Source organism: Podarcis bocagei (assembly GCF_964188305.1).
Source record: "Podarcis bocagei genome assembly, chromosome: 8".
NCBI lineage: Eukaryota > Metazoa > Chordata > Lepidosauria > Squamata > Lacertidae > Podarcis > Podarcis bocagei.
Genome location: NC_138133.1, coordinates 10,878,436 through 10,904,132, shown reverse-complemented (window position 1 = coordinate 10,904,132; position 25,697 = coordinate 10,878,436). Strand labels below are relative to the sequence as shown.

At 46.8% G+C, this 25,697-nt stretch overlaps 2 protein-coding genes across 11 annotated transcripts in view; one reads left to right on the top strand and one right to left on the bottom strand.

Annotated features, from left to right (window-relative positions):
• TERT (telomerase reverse transcriptase) overlaps positions 1 to 25,697 on the bottom strand; it is a gene marked incomplete at its 5' end in the record, with an annotated part of 87,669 nt that overhangs the window by 33,108 nt on the left and 28,864 nt on the right. For 2 of the 10 annotated variants that reach the window (XR_014011035.1, XR_014011036.1), the window contains one exon: positions 25,053 to 25,153. The exons of 6 other annotated variants lie outside the window; for them this stretch is intronic. Of the gene's footprint in view, positions 1 to 22,211; positions 23,405 to 25,052; positions 25,154 to 25,697 lie in introns of those variants that run through there. 2 more of the 10 variants (XM_081206167.1, XM_081206166.1) reach the window with 1 other exon arrangement.
• Positions 8,123 to 25,511, top strand: LOC308593928 (sodium-dependent neutral amino acid transporter B(0)AT3-like). Its single transcript, XM_081206731.1, has 12 exons — positions 8,123 to 8,466; positions 11,315 to 11,455; positions 11,812 to 11,949; positions 12,944 to 13,125; positions 14,841 to 14,951; positions 15,624 to 15,736; positions 18,337 to 18,465; positions 18,863 to 19,013; positions 21,129 to 21,333; positions 21,786 to 21,945; positions 23,724 to 23,880; positions 25,144 to 25,511. Exons 1-12 carry the CDS (start codon positions 8,268 to 8,270, stop codon positions 25,348 to 25,350), a joined length of 1,893 nt encoding a protein of 630 aa, XP_081062857.1. The 5' UTR covers positions 8,123 to 8,267; the 3' UTR covers positions 25,351 to 25,511.

The following is a 25,697-nucleotide window of genomic DNA, read 5'->3' as shown; positions in this document are numbered from 1 at the left end:
GGGGTGTGTGGCTGAGTGAGGGGGTGTCCTTGCTTCATGCAGGGAAGACTGGGGTGTGTGACTGAGTGAGGGGGTGTCCTAGCTTCATGCAGGGGAGACTGGTGTGTGTGGCTGAGGGGGGGTGTCCTAGCTTAATGCAGGGGAGACTGGGGTGTGTGGCTGAGTGAGGTGGTGTCCTGGCTTCATGCAGGGGAGACTGGGGTGTGTGGCTGAGGGGGGGTGTCCTAGCTTAATGCAGGGGAGACTGGGGTGTGTGGCTGAGGGGGGGTGTCCTAGCTTAATGCAGGGGAGACTGGGGTGTGTGGCTGAGTGAGGGGGTGTCCTAGCTTCATGCAGGGGAGACTGGTGTGTGTGGCTGAGGGGGGGTGTCCTAGCTTAATGCAGGGGAGACTGGGGTGTGTGGCTGAGTGAGGTGGTGTCCTGGCTTCATGCAGGGGAGACTGGTGTGTGTGGCTGAGGGGGGGTGTCCTAGCTTAATGCAGGGGAGACTGGGGTGTGTGGCTGAGGGGGGGTGTCCTAGCTTAATGCAGGGGAGACTGGGGTGTGTGGCTGAGTGAGGGGGTGTCCTAGCTTCATGCAGGGGAGACTGGGGTGTGTGACTGAGTGAGGGGGTGTCCTAGCTTCATGCAGGGGAGACTGGGGTGTGTGGCTGAGGGGGGGTGTCCTAGCTTAATGCAGGGGAGACTGGGGTATGTGGCTGAGTGAGGTGGTGTCCTGGCTTCATGCAGGGGAGACGGGGGTATGTGGCTGAGTGAGGGGGTGTCCTAGCTTCATGCAGGGGAGACTGGGGTATGTGGCTTAGTGAGGGGGTGTCCTGGCTTCATGTAGGGAAGACGGGGGTATGTGGCTGAGTGAGGGGGTGTCCTAGCTTCATGCAGGGGAGACTGGGGTGTTTGACTGAGGGGGGGGTGTCGTAGCTTAATGCAGGGGAGACTGGGGTGTGTGGCTTAGTGAGGGGAGTCCTAGCTTCATGTAGGGGAGACTGGGGGCAAAGGGGAGGCCGGCCTGCTGAGCGCCCAGGGTGGTGCTGAGCTGCTCCTCCCAGCGCTACGCGTGGGCAAAACGGGGTGCCAGCACTGCCAGTGCTCCGCACACTCCACTTTCGGGGGCAGCAGAGGCTTTCCGGGGGGAATTGGGGCCCGAAGGACAGGCAGCGGCCTTAGCAAGCCTCCTCATCAGCCCAGAAAGTTGGCCTATGTGAAGAAAATAAGACTAGGCCGAGTAGATTCGGCCTTGCCTTGCCTTTGCCCCGCCCCGAAACCAGCTGGCCAATCAGCTGTGGGCAGAGGGCGGGGCTAAGGTAGGGCAAGGCCTAATCTACTCGGCCTAGTCTCATTTTCTTCACATAGGCCGACTTTCCAGGACCCGGGAAGCACAGCAGAAGGTAGGGCAGTAGGGCGGTTCATTAAAAACTTTTTTTAAATGCCTGCCCCAAAGGTCTTAATACACTAGGGATTATATAACTATATCTGAAATTTCATGCATATCAGTTAATATCTTGACCCTACACTGAATTGAAATTTCAGCCTTCAGGACATAGGAAAACGGCCAAGTAAACAGCTATTTTCGTGGAGGAGGGTGAAGATATTAACTGATAAGCATGAAGTTTCATATATAGCTATGTAATCCTGAGTGTAGTAAGATAAGACCTTTGGAGGAGGCATTTTTTTTAAAAAAAGGTTTTTATGAACCACCCTAGTAGGGCAGTACAATGGTACCTCAGGTTACATACGCTTCAGGTTGCATATGCTTCGGGTTACATACGCTTCGGGTTACCGACTCCGCTAATCCAGAAATTATTACCTCAGGTTAAGAACTTTGCTTCAGGATGAGAACAGAAATCGTATAGCGGTGGCGCAGCGGCAGCAGGAGGCCCCATTAGCTAAAGTAGTGCTTCAGGTTAAGAACAGACCTCCAGAACGATTTAAGTTCTTAACCTGAGGTACTACTGTAATAGTTCCTTGATAATTTGCCACCCCCCTCCACGATGGCACAGAGGACGGCCCACCCCCACCTTCCTACGCCCCTGCGCAAGCTATAATGTTTTAGGCAATGCAAGCGGATATGGAAGTTCTGTCGGTTCTGCCATATCTGTAATGCCCTCTTTCCATAGCTGTCAACTTTTGGATTTGAAAATAAGGGATCAGTAGCCTCACCTGTCCCGGAGACAGTCTACGGGATATCTAACAATCCGGAATAGCAGCGGGAAACGGTGCTGAAATAAGGGAATTTCCCGCAAAAAAAGGGAAGGTTGACAGCTATGCCTCTTTCCTTATGGCAGTTATCAAGTAATGAATATGCATGTGTGAGTTGGCCCTTAATCTGTCCAAAGCAGTCAGGTTTCTCTAAACTTCCTCTGTCTTTATTATCAGATTTAATGATGATATTAAGTTCATGATTGGACACAAACCCAATATCTTCTGGCAGGCCACCTGGAGATTTATCAGTCCTCTTATCATGTTGGTTATCTTCCTTTTTTACTTTGTGGTGAAAGTGGGAGAAGAATTACGATACATTGTCTGGGATCCCAAATCTGTAAGTACACATGTTCAAAGAAACACACCCCAAGTTATTTTATGGGTTTCTCTTCATGCTCAGCATGCCTTTGATTGCCCAATCTACTTTGGTTTTTTGGATGTTGAGTGATAGGCCAAGCTTTTCATAAGCTTCTGCGAAGATATTTAGGATGGATTGGAGGTCATCCTCTGAGCATGCACACACTAAGTTGTCATCAGCATACTGAAGCTCTATAATGGAAGTTGTGGTAACCTTACTCTTTGCTTTCAGCCTGCTCAGATTAAAGAGCTTTCCATCTGTTTGATATATGATTTCTACTCCGGAGGGGAGTTTTCCTTCAACAAAGTGTAGGATCATGGCAATGGAAATAATGAATAGAGTTGGGACGATAACACAACCCTGTTTAACACCTGATCCCACTGTGAATGGTTCACTTTGAGAGCCCTTGTTACCTGCAGTTGTTGCTGTCATATTATCATGGAGGAACCGAATGATGATCACAAATTTATCTGGGCAGCCAATTTTCAGAAGGACAGTCCACAGGGCATTATGGTTTAGTGTTGAAGGCCTGAGTCAGTTCAATAAACACAATATACGGGGTTAGTTTTGCTCTCCGCATATTTCTTGAAGCTGTCAAGTGGTGAAAATTATGTTCACCGTCCCCCTAGAAGGTCTAAAACCATTTTGGGATTCAGGAAGGGTCACCTCGGATATTATTAAGAGGTGGTTTGCTAAGATCCTTGTAAGGATTTTGCCAGCCACAGCTAATAGAGAGATGTCTTTGATAGTTTCCACAATCCATTCTCTCACCTTTTTTTTAAAGAGATTGATAATTTTGGCATCCCTAAAGTATACTGGGATCTCCTCTCTCTCCCTGATTTTTCCAATGAACTTGTGAAGTTGTTGTGTAGGTTCAATTCCACCTACTTTGAAGACTTCGGCAGGTATCCCATTAGGTCCGCTGGCTTTGTTGTTTTTCATTTGGTTAATAGCTGTACACAACTCTCCCAGATTTGGAGATACTGCAAGCTCATCTTAATTTTTTTTTTTGCAGAATTTGTGAGAGGACCTCAGCAGCTATGGGGGAGTTGCGGTTAAGGAGATTTTGGTAATGTTCTTTCCACTGCAGTGCAATAGCTTTGTTTTTTAGAAGTGTGGAACCATTTGTTGAGTGCAGGGGGCATATGCCATGATTTATTGTGTCGGCTAAGTGCTGGATCTCTTGAGCTTTTTTTATCCACCAGGTGTTTTTTAGTTCTCTGATTCTTCTTTGAACTTCAGCCTTAGCGTTGGCATAGGTTTTTTTTCTTAGTGGCACAGTTTCTATCTCTTTGCCAGATCTGAAAGGCCTTCCTTTGCTTGTCAATAATGTGTTCAATCTCACTGTCATTCTCACTCGTGGTGTTTCTTGGTTTGGTATCCAATAGTTTGTTCACAGGCTTCAATAATGGATGTTTTTAGCTTGGTCCAGTGTTCCTTGATGTCATCAGGGAATTCCAAAAGCAGATGGTTCTTAAGGGTCCTTTGGAAGCAGTCCCGCTTAATAGGATCTTGAAGGACTTGAGTGTTCATTTCCGCCTTGGTTTCCTTCCTTGAATCATATGTTGACGTATAATATTGATAGCCATTGTGGGGCGTATTAATCGGTCGGATCTGTCCAGCATTCGTCATAGCTCTGATAAGGAGTACATTACGGCTATCTTCAGCTTGGATAATTACATAGTCTAAGAGGTGCCATTGGTTTGACCAAGGGTGCCTCCATGATGTTTTAAATTTATTTTTTGTCAAAAGGATGTGTTGGTAATAGCAAGGTTGTGCGCTGCATATATAGTCAAAGGTAAGATTCCGTTCTGGTTGCTGTTGCCAATTCCTTCTTTCCCAATAGTCGAAATCTCGCCCAACTCTTGCATTAAAATCACCCAGGAGGATAATTTTATCCTCCTGAGGCATCCCTGATAGGATGGTATCCCGCAGGGAGTAAAAAATTTCTTTGATGTCTTCATCAGCTTCCAATGTTGGTGCATAAGTGCTTAGAAGTGCCTGTTGGTTTTTGGCGATTTTTTTTTGAAGGGTTGAAAGTTGCTCATTAATGCTGGTAGGGACTTCTGACAGGAGCTTTACAAGATTGTTTTTGATAGCAAAGCCTACTCCATGTATTCCAGTGTTTCCCAACCTTTTTTCGGCAAAGGCACACTTGTTTGATTAAAAAAATCTCGAGGCACACCACCATTACAGCCCCGTGACGTCAGCGCGCAGCGTCACGCCGGGAGGGACGCACGAAAGTGTAACTTTCAATTTTTTCCCCTCCCCCTTGCCGGGGAACCTCCAAGCTTTGGGGGTGGGGGGGGAGGAGGCAGCAAAGCGAGGGACTGAGGGACTCCTCCAATGACAAGGGTTGGGGAAGAAGAGAAAGGGCTATTCCGCTCCAGTCACGGGAGGGGAATATGTACTGGCCCAACTGGTGTGCGGTCTTCGGAAAGCGGGGTGCGGGAAGGAAGCCTAGGCTCGGGGTCCACCGACCTCGGCGGAGAAAGGCAACAACCGGAGCCGATGACGAGCCGGCGCGTGCGTGCAGCGGCTGGCCTCGAGCTCGGGAAGCTGCGCGCGGTGATGTTGACGCGGGGAGCGCGAGAGCTTGGGGCGGGGGGGCGGGAGAGAGAGAGAAAGAGTTGGCAGCACCAGGCGCTGTTACTTATTGCGCTGCGGACGCTGCCAGCAACTGCGGTGGTTGTGCGGCGGCCGCCGCCGCAGAACGTCCTCGTCAGTCAGCTGAGCTGCCTGGTGGCGTAGGGAGCCGAGGGGCGGGGCTTCCTTTCTGAAGGAGCTGAGGGTGGGGGTCCTCCGGCGCCTTCGGCGAAACGGCGCCGGCCCAGAGCGCTTCTAGGAGGCTGCCTTTGTGCGCGACGTAAAGCCCTCTTTCCCTCCCTCCAGCCCCGTGTCACCTGTGGAAAAGGGGGCTGGATCCAGTGACGCAACTCGGAAAACTGTTAGGGAAGCCAGAGCAGGAAAGTGAGTGGGAGGCGGCGTCACCGCTTTAACCCACGTTTCCTTTTTGAAAGAGAAACTTGTTTCCCAACCTTTTTTGGACTCGCCCGCCTCCCTCCAGGCAACATTTCGCGGCACACCAGGCAACATCTCGCGGCACACTAGTGTGCCGCGGAACACCGGTTGGGAAATACTGATGTATTCGATGTTCTTGCTCAGGTGGACCTTTCCAGAAGAATGTGTAGCCTCCTTTTTCTTCCTTCAGGTGTCCCTCACCTGCTCTTTGAGTTTCTTGAAGCGCTGCAATATCGATGTTAAAACATCACAGCTCTCTTCCAATTTTGGCAGTTCTGCCTTCGGGACACTCATTATCAGTGTTATCCGACAGGGTCTGTATATTCCATGTTCCAAAGTTCAATTGTCTTTTATGACCGCTGGGTGGTGATCCCACTGGGCGTAATCCAGTCAAGGATAAAGGGAGACAGACTATGTTTAGAATGCATTTTCTAGCCCCTCCCACTTTTTGGGGGTGAGCAGAATGGATCCTAAGTAGGGCTGCTCAGTCAGTTGCCATCTCATAGCTCGCCCTTGTGGCATTTTCATTTGACTCGTAGGTTCTTGTGAAAAATCACTGTTTTGACATCAAAACAGCTTCAAGTGCTTACACTTTTCACTGCAGTCACGCCTTGTTAGCTTGTATGTGCTATGTCTCGACTGGTAGTGTCTCTTGACATTAAATTCCTTATAAACAGCCACTTGTTTGTCTCTTGGCGTATCAGACAAACACAGTGATTCTGTATTTCAGTGAAGAAATATTCCACTTTCCACCTGTCCTGGAAGCGGTGGTCCTCACTGTCAACTTTCCTTCCCTTATTTACAGTTGCCATTTTAAAAATTGGCCAGAAGGGGATGAGAACATGTGAGCGCAGTGCCAGAGGTTTTGGTCTAAGTGTGTTCGCCCAAGCCCTAATTATACTAAGTGTGTTCATCCGAGCACTAATACACTGTCCAACAAGAATTCGCCCGAGATCTCTTCCAAATGAAGTTACGCTGTAATGACAAGTGAGGTGTTTGGAGGCGGTGTCTTGTAGCCTCATGTAATAAACTTTGATTTTTTTTACAGTGGTACCCCGCAAGACGAACGCCTCGGAAGACGAAAAACTCGCTAGACGAAGGAGTTTTTCATTTTCTTAGCCGCTTCGCAAGATGCATTTCCCTATGGGCTTGCTTCGCAAAACGAAGCTAGCCCCGCAAGCTCCGGGGATAGCGGGGAAGCGCAGCGCGTCTTCCCTGCTGTCCCCGGACCTCTTTTGAAGCAAGGGGTGGCGGGGAGAAGATCGCTTCTCCCCGTTGCCAGCCCCGCAATCTCCGGGGACAGCCCCGCAATCTCCGGGGAAGGACCCGCTGCCCCTTCCCTTGCTTTAAAACAGGTCCGGGGACAGAGGGGAAGGCGCGCGCGCCTTCCCCTCTGTCCCCGGAGATTGCGGGGCAGGCAACGGGGAGAAGCAATCTTCTCCCCGCCGCCCCTTGCTTTAAACAGGTCCTGGCGCTTCCCCTCTGTCCCCAGACGGTCTCCATAGGAACGCATTGATTGATTTTCAATGCATTCCTATGGGAAATCGTGCTTCGCAAGACGAAAAACTTGCAAGAAGAAAAAACTTGCGGAACGAATTAATTTCGTCTTGTGAGGCACCACTGTACTTTTAGCCTTATGCGCCCTTCTGCGCTATTGTCTATTGTCCCCTGTCCTGAATAAAGGTGGCAAGTGCAGGTTCTCCTCAGTTACAGCAAAGATGAATTGCCTGCCCTTGTGACTATGTGTGGTGAAGACACAGCGCAGGGAGAAGGAATGCACCAAATCCCACGAGGTCCATGAGATCGTGAGAACGCAGAGGACGTGCAGTCCCACGGTGTAGAAACATTCAGAGATCCCAAGGGTCCTGAGCGGCGCTCGGGGATTCACTGGGAGCCACAACAGATAGATTTTGCCAAATTACTTGTGGGGCTGTATTAAACCAGAACACGGGTTGCAATTGGCCTGTGGGCCAGTCTTTGGACACGGCTGTCCTAATGGGAAATCATGTTAAGTTTCTAAGTAATGCATGAAGGGGTTAATACCATAGAGTATGCTGTCCTTACAGGCTTAACTATCTACTTCCCCTCACCTTGGAAGGAACTAGTAATCAAGCCTTTGTTCTCCACTTTACTTGAGAAGCTCAGCATGTGAAAAGGTTTGAGTTGGTTGCTCCAGCTCAACTGCATGGCTCTCAGCATCCATTCTTGAGTTCCTCTACCAATAATTTAGGACCTTTCACAGCTTTGTAACTAAGGTGAATATTACTGCCTGAGCAACCTTTTATGAAACACATGAACCGCACCTGAGTGGGTAAGTAAACCATTTTTTCACTTACCAAACATTGTGGCCTTTTTCCTATGCTAGGGGAAGAGGGAACCTTTGGGAAAGGTAATACAATTTAGAGTTTAGATTATTTCTTTACTGCTTTGAAGTAGTAAGATTTTTTTCTGTTAACTTCAGTACCTCATCTCAACTCTGTAATTTGTGTGGCTGTAGGTTGCTAGGTTATTTTATCTGCATTCTTTGGTGTGATGTCGCAGATGGAAGTTCCATCCATTGTTCAGAATTCATCTGCTGCGCCCCCCCCCCCCCCCCGCTACTTACTTGGTTCAGTGAGGAGGTTTAGTTGCCTGGCAGCTGCTAATATTGGAGAACTTTGTGCTGAAAGGGGAGAAAAGATGTTGCAAAGATGGCAACTGATGAACCTGAAGGCGGAGTTGAAGAGTATAAAGTAAAGATGGAAACTGATGAATCTGAAGGCAGCGATGAAGGGTACATAAGGCCCAAGTGGGATAGTAAATTCCAGTACCTTTTAAGCTGTGCTGGATTTGTTGTGGGTCTTGGAAATGTGTGGCGTTTTCCATACTTGTGCCAAACCTACGGAGGAGGTAAGAGAAAACCCACCTTTTCATTGGAGATTAGTTGAGTGATTGTTCAGACTTAAACTACGACAAGCTACTTGTGTTCTAAAATAATGTTATCTGTTTGGGGTGTTTGGCTGTGTTCCAGACCTCTGTAATCTCTGGATCCAGCAACTGTTAAAATTTAATCAATGCTTCTAATTCTTGGAATAGCCAGGCTAGCCTCCCAGTGAGGCGATAGCCTGGGTGGTGAGCCATTAAGGGGCTCTATGTGGCCTGGAGAGCCGCGGGGAGTGCTGTGGGTTAAACCACGGAGCCTAGGACTTGCTGATCAGAAGGTTGGCGGTTCGAATCCCCCCAACAGGGTGAGCTCCCGTTGCACAGTCCCTGCTCCTGCCAACCTAACAGTTCGAAAGCACATCAAAGTACAAGTAGATAAATAGGTACCGCTCCGGTGTTTCCGTGCGCTGCTCTGGTTCGCCAGAAGCGGTTTAGTCATTCTGGCCACATGACCCGGAAGCTGCACGCTGGCTCCCTCGGCCAATAAAGCGAGATGAGCGCCGCAACCCCAGAGTCGGTCACGACTGGACCTAATGGTCAGGGGTCCCTTTACCTTTATGTGGCCTTGAAGTAAAGCAGCAAGCTGGGGAGAAAGTTGGAGCAAAGTTTGGGAGCAATGTTTGATTTCTGTTTGAATACAAAGCTGAAGCCTTTTGGGGTCTTGATGCTGTGAACACCTCTATTATAGGCTCAGGTTGCATATAGGTGTAAATAAACCATATATCCTAAAGAAACCACAGTCTCAGCCTCATTCCCTAAGGAAACATGCAAAATTCACCACATGTGGATTCAAGAGGCTCTCAATTGTATATGCAGCTGCAGCTGCAAAGGTACTTAAATGCAAGAGCAACTTTAGACATAGACCAAAGGAGCTATGAACACCTGAGCTGACTCTAGCTGATTTCTGTCAAAGTTGATTAACTTTAGAAAACAACACTGCCAAATCAAAAGAGACAAAACCATTTTGTTCTACCACTATATGACTTTTAGGAACACTAACATGGAACGAGGTAAATGATTGGTAGGGGAGGCATAAATGCTTTATGCTTTCCCAGTTTTTGAAGTATATGTCAGAATCATAAAAGCATTGTCCAGAATGGATTGTTTGCAGAGAGCTTCTTCCCTCTCACCCCCTCACATATGCCAGAAAAAAAATGAATAAAAACAAACTAAAATGTAACTGTAAAAACAGCAGCTAGGAATCCTCAGATCAATGAAACAATATTTTTTTCCATCACTTTCACCTTCTAGATCTTCCACAGCACCAATTAGATGTGCTTTCAATGCATGCCGCAGTAAAGAAAAGAAAACCCCTCTAACAATTAGTTGTATATTATTGCCTTTTGCACAGATCTAAGCAGGAAGAAGGGACACGGGTAGCACTGTGGGTAAAACCTCAGCGCCTAGGATTTGCCGATCGGATGGTCGGCGGTTCGAATCCCCGTGGTGGGGTGAGCTCCTGTCGTTCGGTCCCAGCTCCTGCCCACCTAGCAGTTCAAAAGCACTCTTAAGTGCAAGTAGATAAATAGGTACCGCTTTATAGCGGGAAGGTAAACGGCGTTTCCGTGTGCTGCTCTGGTGCAGGATTGCCAGAGCAGCTTCGTCACGCTGGCCACGTGACCCGGAAGTGTCTCCGGACAGCGCTGGCCCCCGGCCTCTTAAGCGAGATGGGTGCGCAACCCCAGAGTCAGATATGACTGGCCCGTACGGGCAGGGGTACCTTTACCTTTACCTTTAAGCAGGAAGAACATAATTGGCTGACTCCATGTAAGAGTTAAAACACTGGTTCCTGAGACTTAAAAGTCCTAGGACCCTTTAAAAAGAAATTCTGGGCGAAATTGATGAAGTAGCAAAATTTATTGAAAGGAAAACACCATTGCAAGGGTGGGTGACCAATACAGGCACACCTGGTTCTGGAAAAACACATTTATAAAGTCTCTCATCCGGCCGAAAGTCCCTCCTCCGCCTGCCCACTAGGACGGAGCAGGCAACGTTTACAGCCTACTACGTCTGCCTTATTAACAAATTACCAGCCTACTTCCCCTGTTCATCATTGTACAAATATGGTCAAAGCTCCCTTGCATTTTACCTATTTTACCTATTGACATAAGCAGCTGTCTTAGTAATATTCTGGTTAACCACTATTTGTTCCCAATGCAAGCACAAGCTAGTTTCATATCTGATAAAGCTAAAAGGGCAAACCACAGTTTGCTAATCAGTTGTTCCAGTCCCAGGTGTCAGTGGGTTTCCGTGTCTGGGTCTTAACCACAAGCTATGTGACGTTCCGTGCATTCTGACCACAGGTTTTGCTAAATGTGTATATCTTGGAGCTGTTTGAGGTCACCTATCAGCTACATTCCCAGAAATTTGCAACCCTTATCTGATTCTATGCATCCTAGATTTATCAGGTAGCCAATTTGCAACTCTTCAGATTTTACACACACACTATGGATTGAGGTCTTATATTTAAAAAGCATTACTAAAAGCATCCTTAAAATGAAGATGAAAAAGCAGCCATAGCCCCGGGCACAGAATTCTGAGGGGACACAACCAGCGCCCCCCCCCATGCATTGGCTTCCCCACCCCAGCAAAAGCAGAAAAGCAGTCCAGACCCATGATATGCAGGCAGGGATGGAGGGAGATGGACAAGGGCACCCCAGCACAACCTGGCCTGGCACTCCTCTCTATGGGCATCGGGGGGGGGGATTCACCCTCCAAGGGCTATGGCGGCTTGCTGGGCTTTCCCTTGTATGGTCAGGCAGGTCACGCTATGCCACTGCTATGAGCTAACTGTGCTTGGCTATTGTGTTTCTAGGGGTATTCCTGATTCCATACCTCATCGCGTTTGTGTTGGGAGCCATCCCTGTATTTTTTCTTGAATTAGCTATTGGGCAATGCTTGAAAAAAGGCTGCATTCGACTCTGGTGGCACATCTCTCCTTACCTGGGAGGACTGGGTAGGTTTCTGTAACTGCCTTTACTTGTGATTATACAATCTTCTAATCATTGCTCCTTCCTGGAAATGAATGGGCTCTGTGAGGCTGTAATAGCAAACTCAATCGTAATAAACTCAGGCAGTTGTCTGGAACATAAACAGGGACACTCAGGGGCAGCCTTTCCGATTTCACCACCTGAGGCAAAATGGAAATTGCATCCCCCACCCCACTCAGTTTGTTTAATTCACAGAGCAATGTTCTTTTCCAGACTGCCAGAGTTCAGATAGTCATTGGATTTGATCTTTCATTTGTGCAGATCAGACTCCTGCAGTTGTCTTTGTTCATGCCAATTCTGCGTCTGCTTGCATGTTCCACAGGTTACACTTCTCTGATACTGTCCTTCCTAGTGATTCTCTATTACAATATGCTTTTAGCCTTGGTGTTATGGTATCTTATAAATTCTTTCCGAAACCCGTTACCTTGGAGTTCCTGCCCAACAGATACCAGCAAACCAGGTGAGTTCCCAAGTCTATTGCTGCTTTCTGTTACGGTATTAGTATCCGCTTTTCTATGTATCCTTCAACCACCGCATAAAATTTTTTGGCCAACTCTACTACAGTCGGCAATTGTTAGACCCAGCTTTGTCCCTGCCATGCCTCCTTTGGCCGTAGGGAATAGGATATGAACTGAACTAAACACTTGGTAGAGTAATGCAACAGAGGTAGAATAATAATAATAATATTTTTATTTATACCCTGCCCATCTGAAAGAAGCAGCAGTAAGTTTACATTTAAGGCATAGCTTAGTTTAATAATGGTTTAAAGTGCTGTGTTGATGGGGCCAATAGCTTAAAGCAGGTGTGGTGGATCTTCACGCCCTCCAGCTCTTACTGCACTACGACTCCCACGATCCCTGGCCCTAGGCCATGCTTGCTAGGGCTGATGGGAGTTGTGGTTCAATGACAGCTGGAGGTCCAAAGGTTCCCCACTCCTGGCTAGTTTACTAGTTATGCCAAAGCAAGAGCTTCCTGTGCAGAGAGAACTGATGCCTGAAGAAAGGCCCCATTCCTGCCCCTTCCCCTTCATGGAATAGCTTCAAGAGGATGAGGCACATATCCATTCACCTGGGGCTGTGCCTGGTTGCATCCCTAACACAAATATATGTAGGGCTAGAGAGTTTTGTTCCAGGCTTGGTCTGGAAGAGCTGAGGTGAAGCATCTCCTCTTGATGTCATTCCTTTGGGAAGCCGTTTGTCAATCAAGAGGAGGCTATTCCCCAAACTAAACAATACCTCATTCTAGAACTCCAGAGGAGAGGGGTTTATGGTGGGTTCACATTTTCCTTAAGAACAAAACAAAACATGGAATGGAGTTTTTAAAATACAGTATACCATCTGCACGCTCAATTGGTGCAGAATGGGACAACTGCATATTCCTGATCGTCAGGATCCTTTCCAACTCTTTTACGATTCCATCTGTTTTGATAATGCCTTCTGTGCTTGTTATTCCAGAACTTATTGAAGAATGTCACAAAAGCACACCTACCAATTATTTCTGGTATAGGTACACTTTAAACATAAGCACGGATATTGGAAACAGTGGTCCGCTTCAGTGGTGGCTGGTTTTATGTTTGGCAGCCTGCTGGTTACTTGTGTTCATTTGTACAGTACGAGGAATTGAATCGACTGGAAAGGTGAGCAGGGATTATTACCAGACACCTGTATTTCACTGACCTGGTCCTTACTGGGGTGGTAAAGCCACCTTTGGACTGCACCATGTGAGATAGGAGGCAGCTCACATGAATGAATGTTCTACCATATTTTTTAAAAGGCACCTGCCCATTGAAAACTAATTCGTCTGCGAGGAGGCTAGGTTAGAATCCACATGCAGGAGGTTTTTTTGTGCATGTGTTTGATAATCTTATTACCTGCCTACAGTTAGAAATGGTACAGTCCAGACAGAAGATAAGAGTATTATCTAATATTCTATTTTTAAATTTAGGGGGTGAGGGCCTGCCATTTTGTAGCTGAAATAGCAGTATCCTCGCAGAATAGGCATGGAACTCTCAGCATTAATATCTTGGCTTATGTTTGTGGTATTTCCACTGAATGGTTCCCAATATGTAAAGGAAATGAGGAGGAAAATTGTGGATTAATTAGCTATAAAGCACAACTATGAGGAACACAAAGAGTTCCTACTAGACTACAGGGCTAAAGCACCTTGGGAAAGGAACAGCAGTTTAGATGGCCTGACACGGACTGCGTCATAAAACGTTATAATGAATAGTCAGTTGAATACAGTGGTGCCTCGCAAGACGAAATTAATTCGTTCTGCGAGTTTTTTTTGTCTTGCGAATTTTTCGTCTTGCGAAGCACGGTTTCCCATAGGAATGCATGTATTAACGGTTTTAAGAAAAAGGAAACAAACTTGCAAGACATTTTCGTCTTGCGAAGCAAGCCCATAGGGAAATTCGTCTTGCGAAGCAACTCAAAAAACGAAAAACTCTTTCGTCTTGCGAGTTTTTCGTCTTGCAAGGCATTCGTCTTGCGAGGTACCACTGTAATATATTGCCTGTCTTATGGTGTATTTAACTTTTGAGGTCCACTGTGTGAAACTGCTTCTTCTCCACTGTAGATAAACCATATTTCAAAAAGTTAAGATCCCGACACAAAAAGCTGTTGAGCTTTATTTCTGATTGGGCAGCCATACACCCGATTTCTGAAAAAGCAGTCCAGATGAATCACAGGAAATTCTGGATGTATGGCAGCCCTAGATACATCTAATAAAACAGACTGTAGTTCCTTAAGTTGTCACAAGGTGTTTTCTTCTTTTTTCTGCAACAGACTAAAGGCTGGTTAACACATGCATGCTTGCCTCTTCAATCAATCAATCAATCAATCAATCAATCAGCCCATTAGTATCCTACTTTTCATCCAAAGAGTTCAAGCTACTCTCTCTTTCCTCTTGCACACAATCTGCTCACAATCTTTCAGTCGGTTAGACTGGAGAACTTTCTCAAGAACTGGCTTCATGGCCATAGGCACCAACTTGGACAAAATGTTGGGAGGGGGCCCCCACTGCCTGCACTTCCCCCACCTCCCTGCACTTCTGTGGAGCACACCTCCACAGGTTTCCTCAATTCTAGTCTGCCATGTTAACCACTGCTGCACCACACTGGATGGCACCATTATGTGGTGATTTACACACATGCATGAGCTGCTGTAGCTCAAACATGGCAGATAGAACTTCTACATTTCCTCAAACCACGCTAAACAAAAAGTTTTTCACTGAGTTGGATTTAGCTGCAACTGTTCAGTAATTTTGTGTGCACAGTATCTGTTTCATGGTATTGCCTTAACCTCTTCCTGACACTCACTTTTTTCTTCTCTGTTTTGCTCTTCCTCTTAGGCAATATATTTTACAGCCACATTTCCTTACCTAATTCTAACATTATTCCTAATTTATGGACTGACTCTCCCAGGAGCTGTTCACGGATTACTCTACTTCATGACTCCTAATGCAAGTATTTATTCAATTGATCCTTGGTGTTCCAGATGATGTACGGAAAGTCTGACTTGGTCTTTTAGAGGTGGCTTTGAACTTTCCTCCATGCTGCTTCTTTGTTTACCACTTAATACTAGTTGGGATCCACACATATTCTGGCAATTGTACTTTGTTAACTCCCTCTGGAATCTATGAAGAACAGAAACTTGTGTAAAAAGTGCCCTTTTCTAAAATTCACGAATCTAGGCAACCCTGGGTCAAATCTTATTTTTCAGCAGACAGGGCAGAACTACACTTCATTGTGCAAGCATGGGGTGTCCCAGTTCTGTATTTGAGTTGTTATGCTGAGGCGAATGCAGAGATAGAGAGATGCCTTCGCAGAGGAAGGCAGTGGGCAGCTACTTAATCCTCTCTATGCCCACCAATTCTTCCCTACAAATGCTCCCCTGGACTGCTTCTTGTTTCTCCGTCTGGCAGGGTCCAAGACTGCAAGACACCCGAGTGAAGGTAAAAGCGCTCTAGTGAGCATTTGTAAGGGAGTACCACCAAACATGGAAAGAGTTAAGCGCTCTCTCCTACACACTGATTCTCCCCCTCCAGCAAGCCCCCAGCAGGCAGTTTGTGAAAAACAGGAATTATGAGACTAATGATGTGTTTAGCCCTGAGCTCTCTCTTTCTCTCTCACAGCTCACGAAACTCAACAATCCACGTGCCTGGCTTGATGCAGCCACCCAGATTTTTTCCTCTCTTTCTTTAGGATTTGGGGGACACATAGCATATGCAAGCTACAACCCGTCAAGGTAGGTTTGTTAGCTTTCGCTCACAATGTGGAGGGGAGTTGTTTGACGCAGTCAAATTGACTTCTATGAGATAGCGCCTCAGTGATCTCTGGAGACAAGACTCAATTCATTCAGCCCACACTGGAGCCCAGGAAAAGCGTCTGGCTCGGTTCGATTGATGTTTCCCTTTGTGAATCCCAAAGATGCCCTTTATTGTTCTTTCTGCAATGCCAGTGTTGGGCAGATGCCCCAGTACACAGGCTGTCGCACACAAACAGCGGTAGATTGCATATGCATGTCTGTGTGTGAAGATCTCCACATCATCTGCAGGAAGGATGGGAGTGAAAGTGGAAGTGGGAAAACTTCAGCTAAGTTTGAGATGCAATACTTTATGATGAATGAGTCCCACTGAAGTCAGCTGCAGAGCCCTGACTTGAGAGTTTTTATTTTTGATCAGAAGGCAAGTGACTGAGGCAGCTGCATGTTCTCAATACAGTGGTACCTCTGGTTACGAACTTACCGTATTTTTCGCCCTATAGGACGCACTTTTTCCCCTCCAAAAATGAAGGGGAAATGTGTGTGCGTCCTATGGGACGAATGCAGGCTCCTTGGCTTCAGCGATAGCAACGCGAAGCCTCCGAAGCCTGTGCTCTGGAGGCTTCGCGTCGCTTTCGCTGAAGCCAGGAGTCTGCTCTTTGAGGCTGGCGGTGGGGGAAAGCACAAGCTGGGTCGAAAAGCCCGCAGGAGCCGCACACTCTTTAAAGGGTGTGTGGCTTCTGCGGGCTTTTCTATGAGGTGGGGGAATTCCCCCACCTCGCAGAAAAGCCGGCAAGAGCCGCGCAGCCTTTAAAGGCCGCGCAGCTCTTGGGGGCTTTTCCTCAAGGAGGGAGAAGGGACTGACTGGGTGAGTCAGTCCCTTCTCCCTCCTGTGGGCTTTTGCTGGAGATGGGGAAATTCCCCCACCTCCCGTAAAAGCACACAGAAGCCGCGCGCTCTTTAAAGGGTGCGCGGCTTCTGCTGGCTTTTCTACGGGGGGGGGGGGGATCTGGCAGGCTAAGCTATTCTAACTAGTTTAAAGTCTTCTGCAGTAACCAGCATTCACAGCATTGGAAGAGGGACCCTAGGACTAATTTTGCCTCCCCCCTTCTCCAATTTCATTGAAATGATTGTTCATTGCTTCTTGCATTCCAGTTTGTCAGCCTAAAAAGGGAAAGATGGATTTGAAGCCTCCAGGAAATGGCATTGTTTGAGGGCATACACAAGCTTAAACCGAGAGTATGTCCTGTAAATGGCAAGCTCCATCCATTTATTATTATTATTATACCCTTGATGGGACGCGGGTGGCGCTGTGGGTAAAACCTCAGCGCCTAGGACTTGACGATCGCATGGTCGGCGGTTCGAATCCCCGCAACGGGGTGCACTCCCGTCGTTCGGTCCCAGCGCCTGCCAACCTAGCAGTTCGAAAGCACCCCCGGGTGCAAGCAGATAAATAGGGACCGCTTACCAGCGGGAAGGTAAACGGCGTTCCGTGTGCTGCGCTGGCTCGCCAGATGCAGCTTGTCACGCTGGCCACGTGACCTGGAAGTGTCTGCGGACAGCGCTGGCTCCCGGCCTATTGAGTGAGATGAGCGCACAACCCTAGAGTCTGGCAAGACTGGCCCGTACGGGCAGGGGTACTTTTACCTTTACACCCTTGATGGGGGTTGGAGAGTGTGCACAAAAGATGTTAAGTTGCTCAAAAGCTACAAAGTCAGTCTGCTGGCACAGAGTGGGTCCCTCTTTGAGTGAAAGGCAGCAGAACAAGGGGATTTAGTGGGCTGCCTTAGGTGAGAGATAGGGTTGCAAAGGCCATTTGGTTGTTTAGACTTTTTTTATCTGTTTTTATTCAGGTATTTGGTTAAATTGGAAATACTACCTGTTGTCCTTATTGTGGTTTAAGCTTTACTTGCCTTGTGATGCAGATGGTTTAAATTTGTTGTAATTTACTGGAGCTGATATTAGGCTGACCAGCTGTAATTTTCATATATTGTTATCCCCCATGTCAGTACTGGTCGCTGTCCTCTTCAGATCACCACACAAACGCTTCTTGTTCTTTTATAACTTTTTATTGCATATTAACAAAACAATCTTATACACGGTTCTTAACTATTATTCCTCAGAGTCACTTATTTCAGATACCTTCTGAGCTCTGCTTCTCCGTGACCAGCCACTCTCAAAATGTCAAGTGTGCCCTTCCCTTCGCTTTCCGCTCTTTTTTCTAACCTCCTGGCTAGAGCTGGCTTGTATCTCCCCTCCTCCGAATCTGAGCTAGAACTTAACCTTTGCCTTTCCTGTGAACAGCCGGTCCCTCCCTGTTGTTCCTGTTGCTCTCTTCTATTAGATTCACTGCTCTCCTTCTCCCTTTGGGGAATGCTTTCTCCCTCTGAGAAACTGGACACTTCTAACTCTTCCCTGACACCCCATCCCCGGCTATATCTGCCTATTGCTTTGTTTTACTGTTCTGGGATTGAAAATATTCAGTGAAGAGTAGAGTACAAGTACCTGAAATGTATAACATTAGAAGGAGACAGTGCTGTCCTTCGTGACATTTAATCGGGTTGTTATGTACTTGTTTTTCCTAGAAATGACTGTGAAATGGATGCTGTCATGATAGCAGCAATAAATTCTGTGACTTCTTTGTTTGCATCAATCCCAATTTTTTCAATTCTGGGGTTCAAAGCAACAATGGCCTATGAAGAATGTTTGGAAAGGTGAGCCATTCAAGTTTCACAGTTAGGAACCAATTTAAGGTGTTGGTCCAAGCCCTCTGTTCACAATTTGTTTTGTTTTTAATTGTCTAGAATTTTGTGTCACCCCCCCCCTTTAAAACCAGTTTAGGGGACCCCAGAGGGCAGAATTAAAATAAGATTGTAGCATAGAACACAAAGTATACAATCCTGCATGTTCCATGTGCATATTCATTAATTCAGGTATACAGGCAACTTCCTGTTTGTATGGGGGTTGCGTTCCTGGTCCCAGCACACGTCAGTGGTTGTGCATAAACCCGTTTGGCGCCTGGCCTGCCCCTATTTGAAGCAAATTGCTCTTGTTTTTCTTAGAGACTGCGGCAATGCAAATAATTCGTATCATTCCTGACTTTACTGACAGAAATGTTAAATACATCACCAAGGCATTCAGGAACGACAACATCACTGTAGACAGCAGCGCATTTTGGCTCAGTTATTTGAATGGAACAGATATCAATAAACTGGCATCTCTCAACCTGGCAAATTGTGATCGCCAGAAATTCCTTGATCAGGTATCGTACTCCATTACACAATGATCCAGTTGTAAAAGTACAGTATGCACTGATTTTGTAGTTGCCCAAACAACACCACTTGCTGGGGCTATTGCCACAGACACGGCATTAGTTCCTGATGCCATTCATATGCTCTTTTTCTGCCAAGGCACCTATTTACAGTAAATGGTACAAAATCGTCTCAGACTTCGGCACCTTATGCATGATCTCTGTGAGCTGGGTTTTCTGGCTGCTGCCTTCCCTGATGGCATGCAGGTTTTAAGCAGGTGCATGGATGGTAAGGGCAAGGCTGTGTCTGTTGATAGGAACTGATGGCTATAGGTTCCCTGGCTTGGGCATAATGGTGTCTCCATTACCAGCCATGATGCACCATGGGCTTTTACTGAATAGGATCTGAAGTGATAGGGCTCCCCCAGAGCTTTTGCTGTTTTTGCCACGACAGGTAGTGCATTGAGTAGGGAGCAGTAGGGTGGCACAAGTGGGGCTAGGTTGCCCTCCCAGCTTCCCAACAGTGCACGTTGCCATTGCTTATGGGGGAGGACAAGACAGTGGGGAGCTTGGCGAGGGTGGCTGCTGCGGCAGAGCCAACCCGCTGCTCCTGTTGCAGCACCTGCACCATGCCAACCTCCCTGCCGCCTTGCTCCTCTCCTTCACAGCGGCATGTGGCACAGTGGTACCTCAGGTAACATACGCTTCATGTTACAGACTACGCTAACCCAGAAATAGTACCTCAGGTTAAGAACTTTGCTTCAGGATGAGAACAGAAATCGGGCACCGGCGGCGCGGTGGCAGCAGGAGGCCCCATTAGCTAAAGTGGTGCTTCAGGTTAAGAACAGTTTCAGGTTAAGAACGGACCTCCGGAACGAATTAAGTACGTAACCTGAGGTACCACTGTATTTGGGGAAGCCAGGTGAGCAGTGCAACCTCACCTGAGAGGAAGCAATGACAGACAACACTGACTGTGTCAACAGCTTTGCAATGGTCACATTCCATGAAGGTTTCTGCAGCTTCCACTGCAGTTTTCTGTAGAGTTTCTCTGCTGGACCTCTGCCGTGCTGCAAGGTGGTCACAGCCCTGGCTCTTCAGTTACCGTTGATGTGATGGCCCAGGCAGGAAATTCTTTCAGAAGTGCTGTGTTTAGCTTTTTGGCTTCACACAAGCTGCTCAGTCTCTGGTAAACTAGCTTGTTACTCTACCCAGATGTATGAGTGCACAGAGACCACAGGTTGTTTGCCTGGTTATCGCCAAAGAAACACAATCTACATTCCCCCCACCCCACTATGCTTGCACACAGAAGATGGGCTCGGGGTACCCACCAGAACTCTAGTCCAGCTTGATAAGTTTCCCCTTATAATTCTGCAGAGACAGACAGAAACCACACCTGTGTCTGCACGTATGAGCACTAAAAGAACCACAGAAAGCATCCTGTGAGCTTAGGTGGCTGTTTTTTTTATAATTTTATTACCATTCCTTCACCCTTAGATCCCAGGGCAAGTGACAATAATTTAAAATGCAACACTATAAACAGATTACAGCAACTTAATACCACTAAAACATGGTGAGTCCAAAAAATGAACATCTCAGGTGTCGAAGGTCAAGAGGGTTTTTTTGTTTTCCCCACCCACCCCAGTAAGAACTTGTCATCGGTAATGGCTGTATCTTATTCCAAATAATGGCTACCGTATTTTTCGCCCTATAGGACGCACCTAGGTTTTTTTTGGGGGGGGAATAAAGGGAAAAAAATTATTCCCCCCCCCCAGCCGCAGCTTCAGTGCGCCCTGCACTCCAGGCAGCAGTCTGCTATCTGCAGCGTAGGGAGCCCTGCGGGAAGTCCCGCAGGATCCCCAGGCTTGCTGATAGCTTCCTGAAGCCTGGAGAGCGAGAGGGGTTGGTGCACACCGACCCCTCTCGCTCTCCAAGCTTCAGCAAAAGCCTGCATTCACCCCATAGGACGCACACAGATTTCCCCTTCATTTTTTGGAGGGGAAAAAGTGCGTCCTATAGGGCGAAAAATACGGTAAATGTTGAGTAATACAACATTTTGCCTCTGCATTAGAATAAATAACACTCAGAAATCAATCTGACAGATTTTACCATTATTTGTGAATTTTGCAGAGTGTTTCTGGAACCGGCTTGGCCTTTATTCTGTTCACTGAAATCGTCCTTAAGATGCCTGGATCGAACACTTGGGCGATTCTGTTTTTTCTCATGCTGTTCAGTCTTGGTATATCTTCCATGTTTGGATTTGTTCAAAGTATCTTGACGCCTCTCACAGAATCTCGCATTGTGTCTAGATACATATGCAAGGAGGCTGTATGTGGTAAGGCATCTTCTTCAAATACTTTTCTTGTCAATATCATGCTCAAGATTAATACAGGCAAAAAAAGTCCCTCTTCAACAAGGCCTTGTGCTAATTCTATGGCCTTTTAATTGTGTTTGTGGTGGCCGGGGGGGGGGGGGTGTCTCGTTTTTGTTCGATTTATTTTGTGCTTTTATCCTGTGTTTTTATCTTGTGAAACCGCCCTGAGATCTCTGAAGGGTGGTATATAAATTAACAAATAGTAACAGCAACAATAACAATAATCTGTTGGGCAGAAACTATATAGTTTTAATGATGCCAGATTGCACCCATTAACCGTTAAGGAGGATAGGTGAGCAGCAAAACATGGGTGTTTGGCAAGAATGGAACATCTATAAACACACATCTAAACACCACTGGTTAGGTTTCTTTTTATTTCCTTTCTGTTGAGTGACAAATGTTGTTGTCTGTAGGTTTAATATGCCTTACTGCCTTTCTGCTGGGCCTGGTTTTTACTCTGAGATCAGGAAACTACTGGCTTGAGATGTTTGATGCCTTTGCGGCGACCATGCCTTTGCTCGTCATTGCTTTCTTTGAAGTGATCGGTGTTGTATATATTTATGGAATGAAAAGGTAATGTTTCTTTGCATATGTATCTGGATAAGCCCTTAGGTGCTGGTTGCTGTATTGTAACATCAGCATTACTCCTTATTAACAGTGATAACATTCAAATAACATTTCAATGTCCTTCCTCTAGAATGTCTCAGACAACCCTGTGCAGTAGGCCCACCTAGCGAATTCACTGCAGAAATAAGATCTGAACTGAGGACTTCCTCATTAACAGCTCAGCTCTTGGAGACTCGATTCCCAGCTGCTAATAGCTTTCTGAGCCAAGCCTGATTTATAAATAAGCAATTCTATTAAGAAATGAACACACTATGGAGAAGCTAGGCGGTTCAACAGAACCACTGATTCAGCATAACTCAGTGAAATTTAACTGCAGACTTGTTTAGACAAATTCTGCAATGCCTGAAAATTCTCAGCAAAATTAGCCTACTCCACCTACATCTTGTCATGCAAATCAGGATTTTTTAGTGATGGAGTGCCTCCCCCCCCCCCCGGCCTGCTCTCCCACTTACATGGAAACTAATTCTAATGCTTGAAGAGGGTTTACAAGGTAAACTGGTGTCTAATCTGGAGTGCTTCAGACTGCTTTAGTGAGTTGTGTTTCAAAACTGAATACTCATCCATGGGGGGGAGCCATTATGTTTAATATGAGGGGCATTCAGTCTGAAGAGGTATCGTCGCCAACAGCCATTGCTGTTTGAAGTGGTATGCCCCAGGACCCAGATTTACCAGCACCCCTCATCAGAGGGATCATGAAAACACTGGGGTGATGCACAACATTGACATAAAATACAATTACAAGCAGTACAAATAATTATGGAGGTGGCTAGCTAATCAAAACATTAAAGAGCAACAAAGGCCTGATGGCATAAAGATCTTTAAGAGGAGCAGGAAAGTCAAAAGTGAGGGTGTCTCCCAGATCTCTTCCTGGCCTAGGTGCAGCAAGAGATTATTGTATTTGAAGTATAAACCATGTCCCCCTGCTCAGAAATAAATTCCACTGTATTCTGTGGGACTAAGGTCCCAGCTAAGTGGTGCTGTGGTCTAAACCACTGAGCCTCTTGGGCTTGCCAATCAGAAGGTCGGTGGTTCAAATCCATGCAACGGGGTGAGCTCCCATTGCTCTGTCCCAGCTCCTAGCAACCTAGCACTAGAAGCAGTTAAGTCATGCTGGCCACATGACCTGGAAAGCTGTCTGTGGACAAACACCGGCTCCCCCAGTCTGAAAATGAGATGAGTGCTGCCACCCCATAGTGACCTTTGACTGGACTTAACTGTGCAGTAGCCCTTTACCTTTACGCCCAGATAAGGTTTGCAGCCTTAATTTGATGACTTAAATCCCACAATATGCAATAGGATAAAGGTCTCCTATCTGTTGTGTTTATTTTTCCTTGATTTGAAAATCCCTCTGGTTTAAAAGATTAAGAACTCTAGGCAGGGAGAGCAGAGGCTTCAAAGTTAACACCTGGAAAGGAGACGGAACAGGCTAGCTGGTCAGTCTTCCCCACTATGGAGACATGTAATACATTTCTATTTCAGTCACAGAAATCATTTCTAAATTAGCACATAAATGTTTTACGCCAGCCTGAATCCTCTTTTGTTTGTGTTTCCCTCTTTTGAGTGATGCTTATGTAGCTGCTCTGCTTGTTCCTGCTTTCATCAAGTGATGAGCAGGCATGCGGTCAGAGGACAAACAGAAGTTTAACTGGCTTCATTTTTAATAAGGTTGCATGCAAATGAATTGTCCACAGATCCCTCCCTAAATATATCCATTTCATCAACAGATTCAGTGCAGATGTGGAAGAGATGACAGGAAGACCACTAAAATGCTATTGGAAGGCAACGTGGCAATTTTTCTCCCCAGGGATAATGTTCCTAATTTTTTTGTCCTATATATTTCTTGAGCCACCTGCAAGCTACAATACATGGAACCCAAATTACGTAAGTTACTTTTCTACATGTCATTACTAGTCTTTCCCTAATTTGCATTCATGGGGGGGATTCAGCTCTCCAATCTTGCTGCTATGAACTCCTGAACTGATAAAGATGCTCTGCTTAAGCACAGAATTCCTCTTTAATGGTTTGGTTTTACCTGCAAACTCTCCCTCTGTCTCCCAAGACAGATGGATGCCAACAACAACCTATCACAACAGGGTATCAGCTGCAATTTTTGTATTTACTTATGGAACTCAAGGTCACCTCCATGTGGTTCCTAGCTAGTCAACCATGCAGACACTGACCAGTCCCAGACACAACATGCAGAGGATTGCCACTGGCACAATGGGACTTTCTTCCCCTCTCCTCCTCTCATGGCACCCCAAAATTTGGTCGGGGTGCACAAGGGAAGGAGAGAGGGAGAACATCCCATCATGTGAGGAGACATCCTTGTGCTGATGAAGCCATAGTCTTAGCCCTACACCGCATGCAACTCAGGAGTCTTCCCTTTCCCTTTTGGAGTGATGCCAACCTTTGCTTACCTCCCACTTGGAAGTATTAACCCGCTGTAATTCCTGTCCTCACTTACCTGGGAGCAACCCATATACCGTATTTTTCGTCCCATAGGACGCACCTAGTTTTTTGGGGGGGAAATAAAGGGGAAATTTTTTTCCTTTATTTACCCCCCGAAAGCAGGTCGGGGAAACTGAACCAGGTCGAGGAACAGCAGGATGGCGGCGCTGCACCTCCCTGCTGTCCCCCGAGCTTGTGGAGCTGGCCGATGTCTGCCCGGCGCGAGGGGCGCTCTGCTTCAGGGCGCCTTGCCTGCCGGGTGGCAGGCTGCTATCCGCAGTGTGGGGAACCCTGCGGGGAACTCCTGCAGGGCTCCCCACACTGCGGATGTCTGCCCAGCGCGAGGGGCGCTCTGCTTTCAGGGCGCCCGGCGTTCCGGGAAGCAGGCTGCTATCCGCAGCCTAGACATCCCTGCGGGACCTCCCGTAGGGCTGCCTAGGCTGCGGATGTCTTCCTGAAGCCTGGAGAGCGAGAGGGGTCGGTGCGCACTGACCCCTCTCGCTCTCCAAGCTTCAGCGAAAGCCTGCATTCGCCCCATAGGACGCACCCAGATTTCCCCTTCATTTTTGGAGGGGGAAAAGTGCATCCTATAGGGCGAAAAATACGGTAACCTGATGGGATTTACTTCCGCGTAAATGCATAGAAGATTGTGCTGTTTAATGTGGCTTTCATGCAATACATTTGTTTCTCCCAAAGGTAAATTTTCCTGCAAAAGAGTCAAAAAAGTATCCTCCCTGGGCTGTCGTTATCTCTGAGATGCTTGAAAATGTACCATGCTTGATGATCCCTTTCGGAGCCATTTATCAACTTTGGAGAATTGTGTTGAAAAAGAAACTGCTACGAAAAATACATCCAGATACCAGCACCGGTATCCCTGGTATCACCAGTAGCACCCGATCTTAACTTTTGTTTCAGCGATCTGCTCACCCTTGTTTTCCCCATCCTATCCTGACCATTAAAAACCCCCACACATGTATCCTCAAATTTAAGGTATTCAATCAGTAAGAATGTAAGGATTTCTACATAAAACCATTTTCTAAATAAATGCATCTTTATATATAGCACTCAAGAATGTTCATAATACATAACACGTAATTATCTTGTAAGTCTTACCACGCCAACCGTATAGGGCAGGTCCACATTCTTATCACTATATTGCAGGTGTGGGGGCTGAATCTGAAAGAAGTGCTTTGCCTAAGGCCATCCGGTACATGAGATTTAGAAAGGGGAAAACTGCTAGGGCCTGATGA

Bases quoted from the DNA above. Each gene is read 5' to 3' on its own strand.
- LOC308593928 (XM_081206731.1), top strand. From the start codon at position 8,268: ATGGCAACTGATGAACCTGAAGGCGGAGTTGAAGAGTATAAAGTAAAG. The intron at 15,737-18,336 runs GTAGGTTTGTTA...TGTTTTTCCTAG, and splicing joins GCAAGCTACAACCCGTCAAG to AAATGACTGTGAAATGGATG. The intron at 21,946-23,723 runs GTAATGTTTCTT...TTTCATCAACAG, and splicing joins TATATTTATGGAATGAAAAG to ATTCAGTGCAGATGTGGAAG.